This window comes from Lepidochelys kempii, chromosome 2, assembly GCF_965140285.1.
Source record: "Lepidochelys kempii isolate rLepKem1 chromosome 2, rLepKem1.hap1, whole genome shotgun sequence".
Lineage (NCBI taxonomy): Eukaryota > Metazoa > Chordata > Testudines > Cheloniidae > Lepidochelys > Lepidochelys kempii.
The window spans coordinates 178,524,301-178,544,580 of record NC_136381.1 but is presented as its reverse complement, the minus strand read 5'-3'; the positions used below and the strand labels follow the sequence as shown (position 1 = coordinate 178,544,580).

General features: G+C 43.1%; 1 protein-coding gene and 1 long non-coding RNA gene across 3 annotated transcripts in view; one reads left to right on the top strand and one right to left on the bottom strand.

Annotated features, from left to right (window-relative positions):
* The window catches only part of LOC144930223 (uncharacterized), a 79,990-nt gene extending 70,963 nt beyond the window's left edge, over window positions 1-9,027 (bottom strand). The window contains exon 1 of the long non-coding RNA XR_013635377.1: window positions 8,772-9,027. This is a non-coding gene — a long non-coding RNA (uncharacterized LOC144930223). The remainder of the gene's footprint in view (window positions 1-8,771) is intronic.
* Window positions 9,028-9,135: 108 nt separating this feature from the next.
* The window catches only part of CDK13 (cyclin dependent kinase 13), a 59,793-nt gene continuing 48,648 nt past the window's right edge, over window positions 9,136-20,280 (top strand). For both annotated transcript variants that reach the window (XM_073332845.2, XM_073332844.2), the window contains exon 1: window positions 9,136-10,929. In XM_073332845.2, coding sequence (XP_073188946.1) covers window positions 9,740-10,929 — 1,190 coding nt within the window. In that variant the 5' untranslated portion in view covers window positions 9,136-9,739. The remainder of the gene's footprint in view (window positions 10,930-20,280) is intronic.

The following is a 20,280-nucleotide window of genomic DNA, read 5'->3' as shown; positions in this document are numbered from 1 at the left end:
GGTTGTGTATCTTACTGTATTCCATAACTTCACAGCACCAAGAAATGGCCTCCCTAATACAAAAATCCTTCCTTTCGGGTGGGTGGGTGTGAGAATGCTTGTTTGGCTTTACTTGATATTGTGTTATGAAATCTTGACAATGACAAAGGACTATTTGGGTTGGTTTGCAGAGCAAACAGAGCCCAGTGAATCAGTAAGGAGGGCAGCAGGCGAGAGAACAGCGCTGCCTGTGTGAGGTTTATTTAAAAGTGAACAATAGCAAGGTAGTGAGACACCGATAATCCTAATGGTGCCCAATTTCCCCTACTGTGAATGAAAAACAAAACTTGTCCATAACTGGTTTTCATTTTAGTAAAATCAACTGTGCACCAGCAATTAAGGTTTACCTTGAATGGCAGAATTGCACCCTATGTCTGTGGAAAAACTGTTTTACCCCTCGCTTGTCAGCAAGCAGCACAGAATTTAAAATTATCCCACCCTAATGCTAAATTCTTGCCCAAAAAAAAAAAAAAAAAAAAAAAAAAAGGATTCTTCTTAGAGGAACTACAGGGATTTAGCCCATGAATTTCTCCCTTCTGGCCCTGGAAACAGTACACCAAAAGCAAGAAAAATATTATGAAAAAACTTGTGTGGTCCATTCCATTGATATGTTCAATACTTGGAAACCACTACAGAGAGGTAGAGAAATCCTTACCAAATCAAGTTTTTCATCTTTTTTTCTTAAGCTATTGTGTAATGTAACTTTTGCCTCATTGAACCTGACACTTCAAGTGTCTTGTTCTACTTGACCGTGTGCTTTTTATTTCTATCTTTCTTTAGTCACTGCAGAAAATAAAAATGGATTTGTAGTTTAGTGTTTAAACAAACTTTCAGTGACTTTTTTGATTATGAAGAACAGTACTCACAGAGGATTGATATGTTCACAACAGGAACAATGCTTCATTGCAGTAACCTTGCAACTTTTTGAATACATAATTAGATCCTGCCCCATCCTTAAAAGAAAAACAAGTAACTTGCAAGTGACTGCAAACTTTTTGGGGTGGCAACTGGAAAAGTTGTTATAATACAATATCTCTTCCATCTCCAACTGTTGTGATTCTGTGAAGTCTAAGAACTTGTCACTGTTAGATACATACTCAAAACTTAATTTCTTTGATTAAAAAAAACCCAGTCTTTACAGTGCCTAAATTGTTATAACCTCCTGTGACTTTTCATTTGATATTTACTTCATTATGATTATTTACCTATCAACTGAAGTTTCATGATTCACTGACACCCTTGGACCTTCAAAAAAGTATAGGTCAACATTCTGGGCCTATTTTTTAAACATCTTTTGTCATCTGAATTTTCAGCATCACAAGTTTATTATCCACTTAATTTTCAGATTTCCACACTGACTCTTTATCCTCTTACTACTATTCTATCTTATCAAATCCTGTCTAGTAAGTGCTGCACACTTCTTTCCGGAGTTTAAAATAGTTGAGTTATTAGTTGCCATCTTCTAAAACAGATGTCCCCAAACTGTGGGGTGTGCCCCCGCCAGGGGCATGTGGAGGAAGGTTTGGGTGGGTGGATGGCAGGGGGGGGCAGGTGGGGTCAGCCCCCCTCAGGGGACAGGAAGAAGGGGCAGACCACTCCGCCCCCAGTTCTGCTCCAGCTCTGCCCCTGACCCCGGCCTCAGCACGGCACCGCACTAGGCAAGGGGCCTGGCTGAGGCTCTGCTCCTAGCCCCACTCCCAGGCTGCAGCTCCATTCCTGGCCTGTGGCCGAGGCTGGGTGCGGGGCCAGAACAGAGCTGCTCCCAGCTGTTGGCCCCCGTTGCTGGGGCTCCATCCCTGGACCCAGACCCATTCCCAGCTGCAGCGCCGGCCTTGGCCCCTTACCCCTGTCTGTGCCCCCACCCCCGAGCCATGGCCCTGCTTCTGGCCCTGGATCCGGGGGGAAGGGGGGTTGCGGACAGGCGGGCATGGACAAAGGGGTAGGAGGTGCAACCCTCAAAAGTTTGGGAACCACTGTTCAAAAAACTATTTGCTTTAAAAGTGCACAAGGGTCAAGCCTGATATGACTTCGCTGCAAGTTACAGCAGAACTATTGCTCTCTTGTTTCAGGATGGAAGATCTTTCTAAGCATCTGTGCTCATAATCTCAAGGAAATTTTATTCCATAATAAAGTTTGAAATCTAGTCTGAACAGCTCTTCTCTAATGGGTTTTTAATCATTTTAACTTTAAATGCTATTTGATCTAGTTGCTGGTGCTATAAGTTCATTACATTTGCTAGCCTTCCATTGTTGATTTGTTCTACGGTCATACCTTTCAGATGTTACAATTTGTCTCGCGTGCATCAGACTTCTGCAAAAATCACCTTTTTGGTTATATCTTTCTGCTTCTGAGCATGTTTGCAAATGTATTTTAATAATATCAATAGCTGTGCCTGTTTTTGTATTAACAAAAATGTTTCTGCTCAACATTTTCAGTTCCATCAGTTATAAAACTGCTATTACATGTAACAAGCATTTTCGTAATCATTTTTCAGTTTATGTTGTTATTTCTTTCCCAGTGTAACAGTTCTGACATTAGGAAAAGTTACCAAATGTTCAACCATGATGATTACATCAATGAGTCCAACAGCCAACTCTCCGACACCACCTACTACAAAGAACTCAAAAGACCTTGCACTACAATTCACCCAAGAATTTCAGGATATCAAATCCTTCCCCCAACAAAGCCTAGAGAAACTCTACAACCACAGTCCCCATGAATGCACTGCAGGGTCCTTCTACATGCTTCCCAAGGTAAACAAGGTAAACCCAAGTATCATATCTGATCATAGCACTCACCGCACAAAGAGCCAGTTTTCTCCAGGAAACAACTGACTTCTTCCGGAAACGTCACAACATTAACAGCCTCCCTTAGAACACTATTCTTGCCACTATGGATGTCACCTTCCTACATACATCAACATCCCTTGCTATGATGGCATCGCTGCCTGTCTCAAATATCTACCAGATTATAGTGGACAGATACCTGCCCCAAACACATTGCCAACCTCATTATTTAATCCTCATCTATAACTACTTTACATTCAACAACAAACACTTTACCCAAACCCTGGGAACAGCCATGGGTACTAGAATGGCTCCCCAATATGCCAGCATCTTCATGGGCCACCTCAAAGAAGAATTTCTGGACAAATGCACCAGGAAACCAACGATATACCTGAGGTACGTTGGTGATATTTTCATCCTCTGGACAGATGACCTAAACCCCTTCATAGACATCCATCACAACTTCAACCACCCACCCATCTCCCTCATCCATCAAACTCCCTCTAGAACACTCCCACGCAACATCAACTTCCAGAACTTAACGGTCAGCTTCAACAATTGAACCCTATAGACAACTATACACAAGAAACCTGTAAATAACCAATTATTGCCCAAGTGGCTAACGATGCAGGGAGATGGAGTTTGTTAATCCTCAGTTTGAGGTAAAATTAATGAATGTCCCTCCCAGAATTTTGTTTGTCCTGAGGCATCTCCCTATTTCTATTCCTCTATTTTTTTTTAAAAAATTCACTAATATTTTCCAGAATTTCCATTTGGGGTACAGGTAAGAAACCTAGACAGGCTCTGAACAAATTATAGGTCCCCCTATCTCTGGGAGGATTTCATTTTCCCAACTTGGAAAATTAGATCTCTTTTTTGTTAAACCAGGCATTTTGTGGGTTCGATTTACCAAGAATTGGTACACCCTCTCCCCGTTTCAGGCATTGTAGGATCAAATTATTATAGATTTGATGGCTCCAGAACACCCACACTAACAGCTGTGACACAAGCTTGGTCAAACTTGCGTGTGGAATTCTGCTTCCCTCCATTCTTCCACATCAAGGGGGCCCTATGGAATAATCCAATCCTTAAAAGTGGTGGAAGAACCTTGATGTGAACAGATTGAATGGAGAGGAATTATGACGGTTGTGCACCTAACCTACAACTTAAACCATCTGTAGATCTTCCGCCACAATTTGGCTTTTCCTGCTCCAGAGCATGGAAATATCTTCAGGTAAAAGGCATTTACTTATGAATGTCGTTGGACCAAATGCACTGGGAACGCCAGAACCTTTATTACTTTGGAGGAAAATGTCCTGGATTTACTCAGCTATCAGTATCCTTTTACAATTTTCTGGTCCATAAAAATCTGCCAAAGATTGATAATGTATGACTTCCTTGGAATAGAGATTTGGATACACAACCATCTCCAACCTAATGGAATACAATTGTATCTAATGTTTAAAAAGCAACTATAAGTTAGAGAGTATGGCTTATTCACCAAAAGACACTTTTTCGAATATACTGGCCCCCACATTGGGTAATGGTAATGGGCAAATAAAGGCTGACTGCTGTTGGAAACTTAACTTCTTCAGTCCTACATTACCTCATATGTTTTGGGTTGCCCTGGTATCAAGAATTTCTGATATGAAGTGACTCAAAAGACCAATTTAATATTTGATATTAATTTGGAGCCCTCCCACTTAATGTTCACTCTTGGATATATTCCTGATACATGAAAGATTACCTGATAACAAAGCAGCGTGGTTTCAATGTGCAGCTTTGGTTGCTTAAAAAAAAATAAAAATAAAAAAAAATCCTGCAAAAATGGAAAAGTTGTTCCCCACCAAGTATTCATGCCTGGCTCAGTGATACAGCTGACCTTGCAGCTAATAAATGACTGGCATTATGCAGAAAGGGAATGCCTGAAAAACTGAAAACAATTAAGCTGACCTTTTAGAGGTCTACGATTAACATGGACCCTGAGGATAGATGTTGTTTCCCTTCCCCTCCCTTTATCTACTTTCTGTATTGTAATGATTCTTATATTTTGGTATATGTATTAATAAAACCCATTGATCACTAAACACTCATTTTCACAGATTCAGTAATCACACCAGACCAACAGATTTCCTAGTGTTTTGCAACCAGGCATTCAAATACCACAGAATATGCTCGGAGGAAAAAATCCAGGAGACATACCTTAACACACTTAGAACCGCCTTCACTACACCAGGATACTCCATCAGAGCAGCACATTGATTCATGGAATGGGTCCCCCAAATACTCCGCTTCAACGCAGGGGAAAAACTACTCCCCCCCACCTTTAGTCGTCACCATCCACCCCACACTGGAACCCATACGGGCTATCATCAAACAAGTACAATCCATACTCAATAGGGACCACTTCTAGAAAGGCAAAAAACAAAACAAAACATGTTTCTGCAATCCCCACTTCTGGCCTCCAAACAACCCCCCAGCCTTGCCAAGCTCATCATCAGAAGCAAACCAGGACACACCAAGTCAAAGTGGCATCAGCCAATGCCAGAACAACAGATGCAAAACCTGAAGCCATATCTCCACTGCTACAATGAGGAACACACCCCACAACACACCTTTCACCACGTGTGGTGTACCTCGTCCAGTGCACTAAATACCCCAGTAACAACTATGTGGGTAACAAGACAATCACTATGCTCTTGAATGACCACTACAGCTTATGTTGGCATAACCTGTGTCATTCAAAAGGGTGAAAATCACCCCCCAAGAGATATAAGAGACACCGAAACAAGCGCCGGTGTGGACAGCACTGTGTCAGTGTGAGAGTTTCTTCTGCCAGCATAGCTACTGATGCTCATGGGGGCTGAAGTAGTTAAACTGACAGGAGAACTCTCCCCCATTGGTTTAGAGTGGCTATATTAAAGAGCTTACAAAGGCACAGCTGCACCACTGTAAAATCTCTAGTGGATTATGCTCATTACAATACACAAACCTCCTTTGTCATATGACTGCAGAGATATTAACTGCCCACTTTGCCTTGAATGGTCTATTCCATGTGTGCTACCTCCTTATTAAGCTTAACAATCTGTCTCTCACCCATCTTGTCTCTCTAATATCTTGGGACCAACACAGCTACAAAAACACTGCATACATAAAACTACTAGTTTCAGAGTAACAGCCGTGTTAGTCTGTATTCGCAAAAAGAAAAGGAGTACTTGTGGCACCTTAGAGACTAACCAACCTACTTGAGCACAAGCTTTCGTGAGCCACAGCTCACCTCATCGGACGCGGCTCACGAAAGCTTGTGCTCAAGTAGGTTGGTTAGTCTCTAAGGTGCCACAAGTACTCCTTTTCTTTTTATAAAACTACTAGGACACTTAAGGCTGCCAGCTATTAAGAGCTGAAGGGAAATGCTTGACCTATATCTTCCCCCAAACATACTTTTTAAACTTTGTTGCTTGCATGTATACACCACCACAGCTTTGATTTCATACAAAACACTGTAGCACCATCAATATCTATTTTAGAAGTCAAGGTTGCAATGCCCAAGTGTTCCAAAATCATGAGGCAGACCCCAGATTTAAGATATGATTTTAAACCAAAGAGTTTTAAAAATAATACCTAATTCTACTTATTTTCTGGTTTTTATGCCTTTAGGACTTAAGTTTTCAATATTTTTCTACTGCAACACAAAGGTTAAACAAATCTACTCTAAAGAACACTAAGATACACAGGACCTGAACAACTGGTGCTTAAGACAATCACCAAATACTTGCAACAATCATGATAGTCACCAGAACTGGAAAAAACCTAAGGCACTTCTGTTTATATTAAAAGAAAAGGAGGACTTGTGGCACCTTCGAAACGAACAAATTTATTTGAGCATAAGCTTTCATGAGCTACAGCTCACTTCATGGGATGCATTCAGCGGAAAATACAGTGGGGAGATTTTATATACACAGAGAACATGAAACAAATGAGTGTTACCATACACACTGTAAGGAGAGTGATCAGGTAAGGTGAGCTATTACCAGCAGGAGAGGAAAAAAAACCTTTTGTAGTGATAATCAAGGTGGGCCATTTCCAGCAGTTGACAAGAACACGTGAGGAACAGTAGGGCGGGGGTGGGGGTAATAAACATGGGGAAGTAATTCTACTTTGTGTAAGGACACATCCACTCCCAGTCTTTATTCAAACCTAATGTAACGGTGTCCAGTTTGCAAATTAATTCCAATTCAGCAGTCTCTCGTTGGAGTCTGTTTTTGAAATTTTTTTGTTGAAGAATTGCCACTTTTAGGTCTGTAATCGAGTGACCAGAGAGATGGAAGTGTTCTCCGACTGGCTTTTGAACGTTATAATTCTTGACATCTGATTTGTGTCCATTTATTCTTTTACGTAGAGATTGTCCAGTTTGGCCAATGTACATGGTAGAGGGGCATTGCTGGCACATGATAGCATATATCACATTGGTAGATGTACAGGTGAACGAGCCTTTGATAGTGTGGCTGATGTGATTAGGCCCTGTGATGGTATCTATTCAGGGGACACAGTTGGCAATGGGCTTTGTTGCAAGGATAGGTTCCTGGGATAGTGTTTTTGGTGTGTGGTTGCTGGTGAGTATTTGCTTCAGGTTGCACTCTCACAGATCTTGGGAGACAGGCCAGTCCTTGCATACAGACAGCCCCCGAACCTGAAGCAAATACTCCCCAACAACCATGCACCACACAACAAAAACACTAACCCAGGAACCTATCCTTGCAACAAAGCCCATTGCCAACTGTCCACATGTCCCCTGAATAGATACCATCATAGGGCATAATCACATCAGCCACACTATCAGAGACCATCATGTGCCAGCAATGCCCCTCTGCCATTGGTCAAACCAGACAGTCTCTACATAAAAGAATAAATGGACACAAATCAGATGTCAAGAATTATAACATTCAAAAACCAGTCGGAGAACACTTCAATCTCTCTGGTCACTCGATTACAGACCTAAAAGTAGCAATTCTTCAACAAAAAAACTTCAAAAACAGACTCCAACGAGAGACTGCTGAATTGGAAATAATTTGCAAACTGGACACCATTACGTTCGGCTTGAATAAAGACTGGGAGTGGATGTGTCATTACACAAAGTAAAATTATTTCCCCATGTTTATTCTCCCCTGCCCCCGCCCTACTGTTCCTCACACTTTCTTGTCAACTGCTGGAACTGGCCCATCTTGATTATCACTACAAAAGGTTTTTTTTCCTCTCCTGCTGGTAATAGCTCACCTTACCTGATCACTCTCCTTACAGTGTGCTTGGTAACACCCATTGTTTCGTGTTCTCTGTGTATATAAAATCTCCCCACTGTATTTTCCACTGCATCCGATGAAGTGAGCTGTCGCTCACGAAAGCTTATGCTCGTATGAATTTGTTAGTCTCTTAAGGTCACAAGTACTCCTTTTCTTTTTGTGGATACAGACTAACACGGCTGCTACTCTGAAACCTGTGTTTATATTGAAAATTTAAGGACAGACACTGTTAATACAGATAATTTAATGCCTCTGTTAAGTGGCGTCATCTCCCTGCTTATGGTAATGAGAACGCATGGCCCTGTCCCAGTCCCACTGACTTAAAACACAACGCACCAGGTGCCGGATTTCTCCCCCGCTTTTTTTTTACCGTCGGCTGAGTGAGCAGGGAAACGTGTAGGAGGCGGCTCTTGTGCAAATGGAGCCCGCGGGCCTGGGCCAGGGATTACAGTGCTGGCTACGCTCGGGCACTTGGCGGCTTGTCTCACGGCCTCAGCTTTGGAGCCGCGTGGGCGCGCACGAGGCTCCGGGCTCGAGAACGTGACCCGCGGCCAGCGACCCGCATTGCGTTACCCCGAACCGCCCCCCGCGGCCGTTCAAACACGCAGGGTGGACAACGCCGCACGCGGCGCGAGGGCCTGCCCCGTACCCAGCGCCGCCGCCGTCTGCCGCCCGGGATGGGCGCCACAGGCCCGGGCCTGCAGCCAGAACCACGGCGGGAGGAGGAGCCGCTTTCCCTCCAGGGCGAATCCTCCTCGGGACCAGCAGCGACGACGCCGCCCCCCCGCCCGGAAACTCTCGGATAACCTTTCACCTCTCAAAGCGGAAGCTGCTAAAACCCTTCCCCGCGCCGTCGGCGCAGAAGCGGATTGGGCTCTCCACCCGGCCGGAAGTCACGCGTGAAATCTTCCGGTCGTGACGTTCAGGGGAGTCTCTCGCGTGGTATCGATCGTCTCCCGGCCGGCGGCGGGCAGAAGGCTTGCGCTCGTGAGCACCCCGCCCTCCCTGGGCGATACGCGCGTGCGCAGTGTGCGCCGTGTCCCCTGTGTGTGTGTGTGTGTGTGTGTCAGTCGCACAGCGCGGAGGCCTCTCGATCGCTGCCCGGCTGCGAGCGACGGAGGCAGCGGGATCGAGCCGCCGGGAGTGCGCGTGGCTGGGACACCTACGGCGCGACATTGACCCTCGGACTCAAGGAGGAGCCGGGGGTGGGGGGGCAGCGCGGCCCGCAGGCGCCGCCGGAGCGGCCGAGAGAGGCGAGCCGCCGCCGCCGCCGCCGGAGGAGGAGGAGGCGCGGGCCGGGATGGAGTGAGGAGGCCGCCGTGAGACTCTTCCGTGTTGCGGGGACAGTGGGAGGCCGGGCCCACGAGCCTCCGGGCTCGTTGGTGACTGAGACCCCCCCCCAGCCCCACCCCCCGCTGCTGCGGGGCGGCCCGAGCGCGGGGGTCGCGCGGCCCGATGTGAGGCGCGGCCGGGCGGGCGGCGCGGTCTGTGAGGCGGGCGGCGGGGCCGGGGTCTGTCTGTGCGCGGCGCGGTGTCTCCATGGCGCCGGCAGCGCCCTGAAGGCGGCGGCAGCGGGTTCGTAGGCCGCGTCCTAGTCCTCGGCCTTGAGTGATCTCGATGCCGAGCACCTCGGACGCGGCGCCAGCTGGAGGGAGCGGGGGAAGCCGGGGCTGGGGCGGCTCGGCAGCGGTGGAGGCGCCGGCGGACAAGAAGCGGCTGCATCACCGGAGACGGAAGCGCTTCGCGGCCCAGCCGCAGCCTCCCGCTCCGCCGCCGCCGGCTCCTCACCCGCTGCTGTTTCCGCTCCTGCAGCCGCCGCTCCTGCAGCCGCCGCTGCCGCCGCAGTCTCTGCTGTTCCTGGCGGCCACCAGCGCCTCCTCCTGCTGCGGGGACGGGGGGGAGCGGAAGCGGCCCCGGGGCAAGCGGCGCTCGGGGTCCCGGCACAAGCGGCGTCGGGGCCGCGGGGGAGGCGCAGGGGGCGGCGCCCAGGAGCCGGAGAAGCGGCGCGGTAGCGGGGGGCTGAGCACTCTGGTGGAGGAGTACGACGACGTGAGCTCTCAGTCCGAGGGGCTGGTGGGAAGCGGAGCGGCCGGACCAAGCGGGGCGGGGAGCGGCGGGGGAAGCCCGGCCTCCTCCTCCGGCGGAGGGAGCCAGCGGCCCCGGGGGGAGTCGGAGCGGAGCAGCCGGCCGCGCCGGGAACATCGCGGCAGCAGCGGCCGCTCCAGAGAGCGGCACCGGGAACACCGCAGGCGGGGGGAGGAGAAGCAGCAGGAGGGGGCGGCGGTGGCCAGGGGGGGAGCCGAGGCCTCCTCTTCCTCCTCCAAGTCCCGCAGCCGCCACAATCAGACCGGGGGCCAGGACCGGGAGGGCCCCAAGAGCAGCAGTGGCGGCGGCAGCGACGGCCGCAGGAAGGGCCCGGCCGCCTCCCCCGGCACTGGCAGGAAGGAGCGGGAGGGCAAAGCGCACAAGAGCCGGACTAAAGCGGCCAAGGAGCCGCCCTCGGCCTACAAGGACCCGCCGAAGGCTTATCGGGAGGATAAGGCCGAGCCTAGGGCCTACAGGCGGCAACGTTCGTCCCCTAGCCCCGGCCGGGACGACAGCCCCCCGTCGCACAGGGCCTCCCAGAGCCAGAGAAGCCGCAAATCGCCCAGCCCCATCGGCGGGCGCTCCCCCCTCAGCCCCTACAGCCGCCGCCGATCCCCTAGCTACAGCCGGCACAGCTCGTACGAACGCGGTGGGGATGTGTCGCCCAGCCCCTACGGCAGCAGCTGGCGCCGCTCCCGGAGCCCCTACAGCCCCACTGTCAGGTGAGTTGATGTTGGAGGTATGATGCTGTGTGTATGTCTACAGAGAAGAGTGATGGGGGCGGGAGGGGGGTTGTATCCTAGGGGCGGGAGGGATGCTTTGGCCTGAATAACTTGGGTGGGGAAACGGGGAGATTTATATCTAATATAGAAAAAAAATCCGTGGCTTTGTTTTCTCCCATCCTATTGGGGAGAAGGCGGGGAAGAGACTATGATATACTAAAATCACCCTCCTGCCTTGCCCCCGGAGCAGGGAAGAGACCATAATGTAACAAAGTGGACCTGTCACTTCTACTCCTTTTTCTCTTGTAGAGAAGAGCGATTGTAAAGGTAAAATCTCCCATGTGTGGGGGGCATGGTTATAAACTTCCCATTATAATGTTATCTGGAGTGGGAAATCACCATCCACCACTGTGGGTGAGAACTCTGGGGTCTGTTAAATGTTGTAATCAGCAGATTTCCCTCATAAGCATCCTGTTCCTATCTAACCCCAGAGATAGATAAATGTTAAATTCTTTTATAGGTTAGTTCTTCTTTTAGCACTGAGTTAGTTAAAAATTAAATTGAATAAAGTATGGGTCATTTAGTGTTTGTACTTGTGTAATTTATTAGTGCAAGCCAATTGTTTTAGTAGAAAAAGAGGCAATATTAAATGCTGCAAAGGAATTATGCATATTTCACTAAGTGCTTATTTTTTTTAAAAAAATGATGCTTAGGTCCTTATCCTGCAAAGATTTACTATTGTGTTTAACTGCATGCACTGCAAGTAGTTCCACTGACATCACTGGGCACTTGTAGTGCAAAAAGTTACATGTGTGTATTTTGGCAGGGTCAGGGTCTTACTCTGCTTAATGTATATGCTAACTTGATGGCTAAGTTTTTTGGTTTTTGTGATGCAGAAAAAAATGCCTTCAGTAATGGCTGAGTATTGTCAAGTAGAGTTATCTACCTTTTGGATTTGTATTTATTAACAACTTGTTTTTAATTAACTGGATTTTTGTGAGGGCTATGTGTTTGGCCTGTGCATATTTCCAAAAAAAGAACTATATTTGTAATAAAAGAATCTTGTGATGGTCTTGGATCAATACTTTATGCACCGGTTTGTAACAACTTTAAGATAAATAAAGTTATTCAGGTTCTGAAAATATTTATATTTTTAAGTTTTACCACTCCATTGACAAGAATTCCGTCGACTCCATGAAAAACAATTTCATGCTTCCTCTGATGGTTCCGTGTCAGTTAACGCTTTGACCAGCACTCATTGAAAATGGTGCATGTTCTCTGAGCCATCCTGCCATTCTACTGAGGCTTGTCAGTAAAATCCACTTTCTGGATGGGCACTAAATTTTGAAGTGGTTGAGTAACACAATTTGTATCCTGTATTATGTTGGGAGATAAAAGAAAGATGTTTTTTAAAAATAAGATGTATTTGAAGTTGCAATTGTGAAACATCTTAGTAAACTTCAGAACATTTCAAAACAGGAAAAAGTATTTATAATCTGAACAAGAACAATCATTCAGATGAAAAGTAGTTGTCATTTAAGAGTGTTATAATTGGTTAAAGAAACGTTTTTTAAAATGGTCATGATTTAAGAAAACAATTGGATTTAGGAAATATTGATTGAATTAAGAATTACTGAGTTACAAGCTGATGTGTGCACTGAGTGGAATTCTTTGACAATATTCCTGTCATGAATTGCCATAGTATGCCACGGGGTTTTACCTAAGGAGTTGCCATATTTGATACAATTAGTAGTTCATCCCCTCCAGTGTTTTGTTTTTAAAAAAAACCAAACAGTTGCCAGTAAGAAACGCTTTAGAGGAAGGTGCATGAAACCTTGTAGTGGACAATTACAGAACAAAGTGGGCTTTTGGTTTGAAGTATGAGAGTTTCTATCCCTTAAATTAAAAAAATTATCTAATATAAATGTCTGAATTGCAAATCTGATGGCTTGTTTTCCAGAATTTCTCTGACTTTTTCTCCAGTTAATCTGTGATTTCTGTCCAATCTCTTACTATATACAGAGATACTTCTGTATTTACTAATTTCCCTAACAGATGTCGTCTTTCTGACTTGCTGGAGGAGTTGGGGAAGCCAATGGGAGACTGCATTTATAGAGACATTGAGGGAGGAAAGGATAGTCTTCTGATTAGGGTCGGACCTAGGAGATCTGGGTTAAATTCCATGTTCTGCAGTTGACCATGGCTTGGTCGTATATGCTCTTTTTGACTGTTTCTTGTCTGTAAAATGGGGATGATACTTCCCAAAGTGGATGTGAAGATAAATTCATTAATGCTTGTGCAGTGCTCAGATGCTATGATGATAAAGGGCCACAGAAGTTCTTGGGTATACTTGAGTCATCCTCAGCACCTGCTTGCTTTTCCATCAGCTCCTGTTTTAACTAAACCTCCCCAAAAGTATTAATTTTCCGTACTGGGGGTTCTTTGCCTTTAACACACAATAGGTCTGTAGCTTGAACTTTGTCTTCAATTCATCCCTCTCTAAAATGTCGCATATAGGGCATGTCTAAATCTTTCAATTTCTCCCTGCGCAGCATCTGTAATATCTGGCTTTTCCTTTTTGTCATCATTACTAAAACTCACATTCAGGCCTCCATTACTCATGTCTTAGCTATTGCTCCTCTCTGGCCTTGATATATCCTATTTTGCCCCATTTATATGCATTCAAAATGCTGCTCTAAACATCATTTTGTTTGCCTGTTGCTGGGGCAGAATATAGTGTATTTTCCATGCTTCTGTTCTTAAATCTATCTTTCATATTGAGGATTAATAATGGCCAACCTGGGAAGGCCTTTTCTCACACATGGAATAGAGGTTTCAGTTTGGGTCTTATCTAAACAAGAAAATTGAACCATTTTAACTTTGTTTAAGCCCCTGTGTACACATCTTTATTTTAGTTGGAGTGGCTTATTTCAATTTAATTTAAACTGATACCTAATCAGCTAAATGAAAATAAGCCTGGTTTAAACCAAAATAAGTGTCCATATAAACTTTTGTACCAGTGTAACTAAATCAGTTTAAAATTGCATATTCCTTGTGTAGACAGAGTCTAAAAGTTTTACGGTCTTGGCCAAGGGGATACGAGGCTTCTTAAGTTGGTTGCTGGAGCAGTTGGGCCAGCCAGTGGCAGAACAGGCCACAGTATTGATAGGGAGGTTTTAAGAGCTGTCTCATTGAGATGTTTCTAAAACAGCTATTATTTGGGGCCGGGCTTTTCAAAGGGGACTATGGGAGTTAACCACCCAAATCACCTTGAAAGATAGAAATTAAGATCGATCCACTCCAGTGCATTGTTACTTTTGAGAGTATACCTTGAATATGTATATCAGTTACCAGTCCATCCCACTCACAAATCTCTGGGAGTCTGGATATATAGTCTGTTCAGTGTCCAACTTGCTTTATGGGAAAAGGTATGAAGAGAAATTTCACTGTTTTGAAGGTATCCCTGGTGTGGGCATATCAGAAAATTCTGGGTGGTTTTCATCTGCCCCAATATAAATATTATGCACTAGTTTATATATTTTCATTTTATGGGGCATTTTTGGAATTATGTAAATAAAATTGAAGCTTATAATATGAATCTTGAATCAGTTAATGTTGTGCATTTCTTAGTCTGTTGCACAAATGAATGATGCTTTGCCACATAAGTTGGAAGGGTTTGCTGCATAGCTTGGGCCATAGTTGCATGGACAAGTGTAATGCTTTCATGAGGGCATCAGCTTCTTAGGGCATGTACGTTCTTGACCTGTACGATATAAAGCAGTGGTTCTCAAATTTCATTGTACTGTGACCCCCTTCTGACAACAAAAATTATTACATGACCCTAGGAGGGCAACTGAAGCCTGTGAGTGGGCCTGCTGCCCTGGGTGAGGGGCCTATAACCTGAGCTCCACTGTCCAGGGCTGAAACCAAAGCCTGAGCCCCGCCAAAGCCTGAGGGTTCGGCTTTGGCCCCCAGCACTTCTAACACCAGCTGTGGCGACCCCATTAAAACAGGGTCGTGACCCGCTTTGGGGTCCTGATACTCAGTTTGAGAACCGCTGGTATAAAGTCTTCATTCTGATCTCGTGTCTAGGTGTAATGGTGTTATGATAGTAAGCTCACCTTTCTCTGGCTTCTAGTCTGTTTCCTAATGGTAATGCCCTAGAACTGCAAAGAATGTGCTTGCAGTAAGGCTACATTGCTGTCTGACTGTAGCAATTTTGGTATCTAGGGACAGTGAAAATGAAGATAATGTGAATAAACTTTTACAGTGCTTTAGGTATTTTGCCTTCAAGGCTTGGAAAAAGGATTACGTACTTTTTCAGCTAGATGACTGAACTTCCCAGCCAAAAGCTTTATATAAAATATTGGGGATGGAGAAGAAACTTATGAGGACCAGGGACACAACAGCTCCAATGACTTCACTAGGGTATAACTTAAATATGCAGCAGCAGTGTGAAACTGGCATGATACTTGTCTGCTCACAGAGTTCTGAATTGCAATTGTGAAATTGACTAGTATCTTGTCACTTTCAACCTGTTGCTGCTTGCAGGTGAGCTCTGAGCATCCACAGACATTGGATCAGTTTACCTATGGTTCACACCTGGAACTTCATCTTTGCAACCATAAGGGCTAGAAATTTAGTTTTCATTAAAAACCTTAAATTCTACAGATGCTGTTTAAGCTCCATCACTTGCCAGTGAAAACTTTCAACTCATTGCCAATGACTAGGTGAATTGATTTTTCAAGACCTGTTGTTCTTGGTCTGAATGAGATCAGTTTTAGTGTGTCTTTGCTGGGGTGGGAGACAAATGAACATCAGCTATTAAGATATTACTTGAAATAATTGGTAGTGTTGCTTATGTTTTTCTTTTGTCTATATTAACAGAGTTATTCTGTAGGAACTGATTGCATATTTAAGATAATAGAAGAATGAGGATATAAGGTATTTCTGTAGCAACTAGATTGAATTTTGAACAGTGTAGTACAAAAATATAAGTTATATTAACAAAACCATATTGTGACAAACTTTTCATATCTGTATTAGAGTATTTAAACTTTCTCTAGTAACTGATTCTGATGTGTTTTACAAAGCATGGAATTGTAAGACCAGATCAAATAGCTTCCCATGACTTCGCTCAGGTAATCCAGGTCATTGTAAACTGTGTGATCACACTTTCAACTCACATAATCTAATATGTGTATAATTATTTTATTTCACACTTAGGTACAGGTACTAATGTGTTTGAATATTTCATACAATTAAAATAAATGGATGTTTATATTGGGAATATTACATACAGGTGATTGCACCAGACCTTTGGTGTTGTACTGGCTATAGACAAAATTAAAGGAATGTGATTTTTTTTTTAGCCTAGATGTTTTTCTGTTTGAAGGATGGGGTATTCTAAAAATAATACTTGATATTAAAGTTCTCTTTAGAACTGAGCTTTCCTCAAAAAACTTAAAATTTAAAACTACAATTTTTTGAAGATAGGGAATGGAAGAGCTTTTAAAAGTTCTGAATGTTTGTTCTTTTACCTAATTTATATCTATCTGATGTATGTTAAGGACCTCTGTCATTGTGGTGTGAGTTCTGAATTCCGTATTTAAGATTTACATCGTTACTTGTAATGGACTTAGGTTTTTACCTCTCATTTGTTCAGTGGCTCTCTTTTTTTGTTCTTTTTCCTTATCTTTGCTTATTATGGGACGGATTTTTGCAAAGCAGTTAATTTTGCAAAGCATTCTGAAAACAGGCCTGAGGTCAGTCTAATCTCTGCTGGTAAATAATTCCATAAGCAAGGGTTCTCTAGTGAGGACACATTAGTTATAAAATTAAATTAAGGAAAAAAATAAAATTACGAAATTTCAAAGTTACCCAACATTCCTGATTTTTTTAGACTTGCTAATAACTTCAAAATATTGAAGGAATAGAATTTGAATATCTGAATAAAATTAAGACATGTGGCACTTACTCAAATAGCAGTACTAAACAGCTATTTTTTTGTATAGCTGATGCAATGCGAATGTAGACATTGAACTAAAAACTGGACTAAAGGAAAAACATGATTAATCGTGTATCACATGAGAGAAAATTTGTCCTATCATAGGCAAGGAGAATTAATCTTAAATTAGCTTATTAATGCACAGAGAGAATTTAGGCTAAAATTATAATTAACCAGAATGTCCTGTCACTGACGGTTCAAATTACTGAGTGATGATATGGGTATATAGTATCTTGGGAGACTTAAGGTAAAAGTCAATTGATTACATTTATAGATCTACCTTTTCAAATATTTTTAAAAGGACAGATAATTACATACACTGGAAGACCATGGTGCTTGTATGCTATTTGCTAGGGTTGAGCTGTAGATTCCATTTTAACCTGCTCCCCTTGTTTCAGTTACTGATAACTTTCTCAAACATATTCTTGTGATGATCTCTGAGGTATTACATCTTGGCCTAAAGATGAATATTTTATTAAGGAATTGGGAAAAATCAGTTCAGCTGTTTTTGAACTCTGCAAATATTGGGGGAAAAAATCCTGATGAAGTTCTGATTTAAAATGTTTGCTCTTGCGTAATTCAAACAGCTGAAAGTCAACACTTCAAACTTGGCTTTCTCTTGAATGTCTAATTAAAAGGAAAAACCATAAAGGTTTAAACAAAATCTTGTAAGTGTTTTAAAAGGTTATGAACAGCGAAAGCTAGCATTTTTTGCTTATGAGTTTTTAAATTTTTGTTTTTCTGACATGCTACTAGTCTGTGTTAACAATGGTGATATGCCTCTAAAGTACTTAATCCTCTTTTTAATAAAAGGGGGTGGGGATGGGAAAGTGTGATGCAACAAAGAACTCAAGTATTCCAATCAAGAAATTCACAAACTTAAGATTCCAGCTATAAAATTCTCACTCGGTACATACACGAGGTTATTTCTGCATAATGTGTTGCTGTTTTTTTTTTCATTCCATACCTTTAAAATATTTTATACAATGTAGCAATTAATGTTGCATTATAAACTAACTTATGGAGTTTTCTGACTTCAGTGTTCTTGATTATTCAAATGTTACATTAACTTTTTGCATTCTTAAATACACTAGGTGTTGATGCAACTTGTTTAATTAACACTGAAGGTATAACAGAACCCTTGAAGATCAGTTTCGTGGTAGTTTTGTGGCATGCATCTGACAAAATCCAGTGTCCAAAATAGTAGCTTGTTGTGAAAGTTTTTCAGTATTTAAGCAGAGATAAAGTGACAACCAGTCTGTTTTGAAAAATTTAAGAAGTTAAGCAAAAGTTGTTAAATCATGCTTAAAAATACAGTGCTTTACCCTATTTGCTAATCTGTGACAGCATTACCCAAAACCATGCTGGATTTGGTGGTTTTGGAGAAAGCCCTTTGCTGCTGTTCCTTTCGCTCTTGTCATTTATGCTATGTTTTGTGTCTTTCCCTTTTTCTGCTTTCTCTTTGTGTTTAGCAGCAGTACTATATATTTAACCTCTTTCAGAGAGAAATCAATATACCCTAGTTTCACTCCTAGTATGTTCTTCTGCAGCTGGCTCCAGAAAAACATGTAGTCAGGTGTCAAGAACTCCTATCTCGTTTGTCTGTTTCTCTCCATCTATAAAATAGTATTTGTGGTCCTTGTCTACTTCAGAAAGTGTTGTATGAATTTTTGTAGTGTTTTGAAAAGTATAGTGCTATATAAATGCTAAAAATTAGGTGTGAAGTGCTGCTGTGCTGTAGCAATGCAGCGTGCCCTTTGTTGGGTGCATCTGTGGAACAATTAATAAGTAAATATGACAAAGGTGCCTGTGTGTGTGGACAAACACCAAACAATGTCAGCTACTGGGCATAATCATGGAAAATTGAAACAGACTGATGGATATAAAGCTAGGATTTTTTAAAATTGTTTTCCATTCACAGTTCCCTCTTAAAAATCTAGCATTATGGCAACTCCATTCAGTTGAGGAGGACAGGATGTGGTACTTAAGTCTTGTACTGCCTCTACTCTCCCCAGACTGGGCCAAAGATGCTTTTTAAATTCTTCAATATTTAATGCAACAGATATTTAAAATATAGTTCCTTAGGTAAAATAAAAAATAAATGTAGAAATTTATGACTAAACACAAACCATCCAGGGCAAATATGTGTAAGATGGGGCAATATATAAGTGGCAGTAGTCTTTGAAGAACTGAGCAGACTTCTGATATAAGCACTGTTAAGAAGTCAGGTGCTTGTCCTGGTGTCCACTAACATTTAGAGTACACAACTGATATTTACCAGAAAGATTCTTTTAAAAGAAACACGTTATCTGGACATCATATGTTTTATAACTTTGTGACGTGATCTTTCTTTAAGCTAAGGTGTAGCCTCTGAATAATGTTAAAACCAGTTGGTATATGCTTGAGACAAATTCTTCCCTCAGTTGGGAAAATGGAGTTCTGTACACTAATCTGAGGGCAGAGTGTTGTTCCTGAAAGGTAACCTGTAAAGGGAAAAAATTGTGCTTGTGCCCTCTTTCTTTCCTTTGGGGTATTTTTCCTTTCCTACTTGTCTATTTTTCTTTTGTTAGGCATTCAGATCCAGTCTAGGCTGTTAGTTTGTTATGGCTAGTAAACTAAGGAAATGATGAAATTACCAGCCAAAAGAGTAGATAGAAGTTAAGTATTTGAAAGAGGAAGAGTATTTTAGTCAGACTGTTTAAAAACTGTTTTTGATTAGCACCAATGAAACCATCTTTCATTCTAGTGTAGGCAAGTTTCTAGAAGTACTCCAGGAAAACTGGAGAATGCAAGACTTGACACTTACATTTCCAAGGTCAAAAACAAGCAGGAAAAAGTGTGTGTGTGTGGGGGGATACAACAAAAACTTACAGGCATACATAATACCGGGGGGGAGAAACCACCAGTTCAGTATATCAAAATATTTTGCTGTCCATTTTGGTTCTGTCTTGCCTTTTATTAAAAGTAGAAAACATTCTCCTAAGGCACAGAAATGTAAGTGACTTTCCCAAGGTCAGCAACTAAATTATAGAGTAAGGAAAAGAACCCAAGTCTCCAGACTCCAAGCACTGTGTTTAGTTCACTAAACCACTGCTTCCATTAAAAGTTAGTTAGAAGTATTTTCCTTAAATTTTTTATGTGCCAGAGCTGCAACACACTTATCTGAAAAAGTGCATTTTACATAATTATTTCAGTGTCAATTGGAAATGCTGTAGAGTACAGTGATTTCCTCCTCTCCCCTTGCTCCCCCCCCCCCCCCCCCCCCCCCCCGTTTTCTTCCTTTCTGACCTCTTCTCATTCTGCCAGAGGGTTCTGTAAAACCAAACCTTCTGTCTGGCACAGAA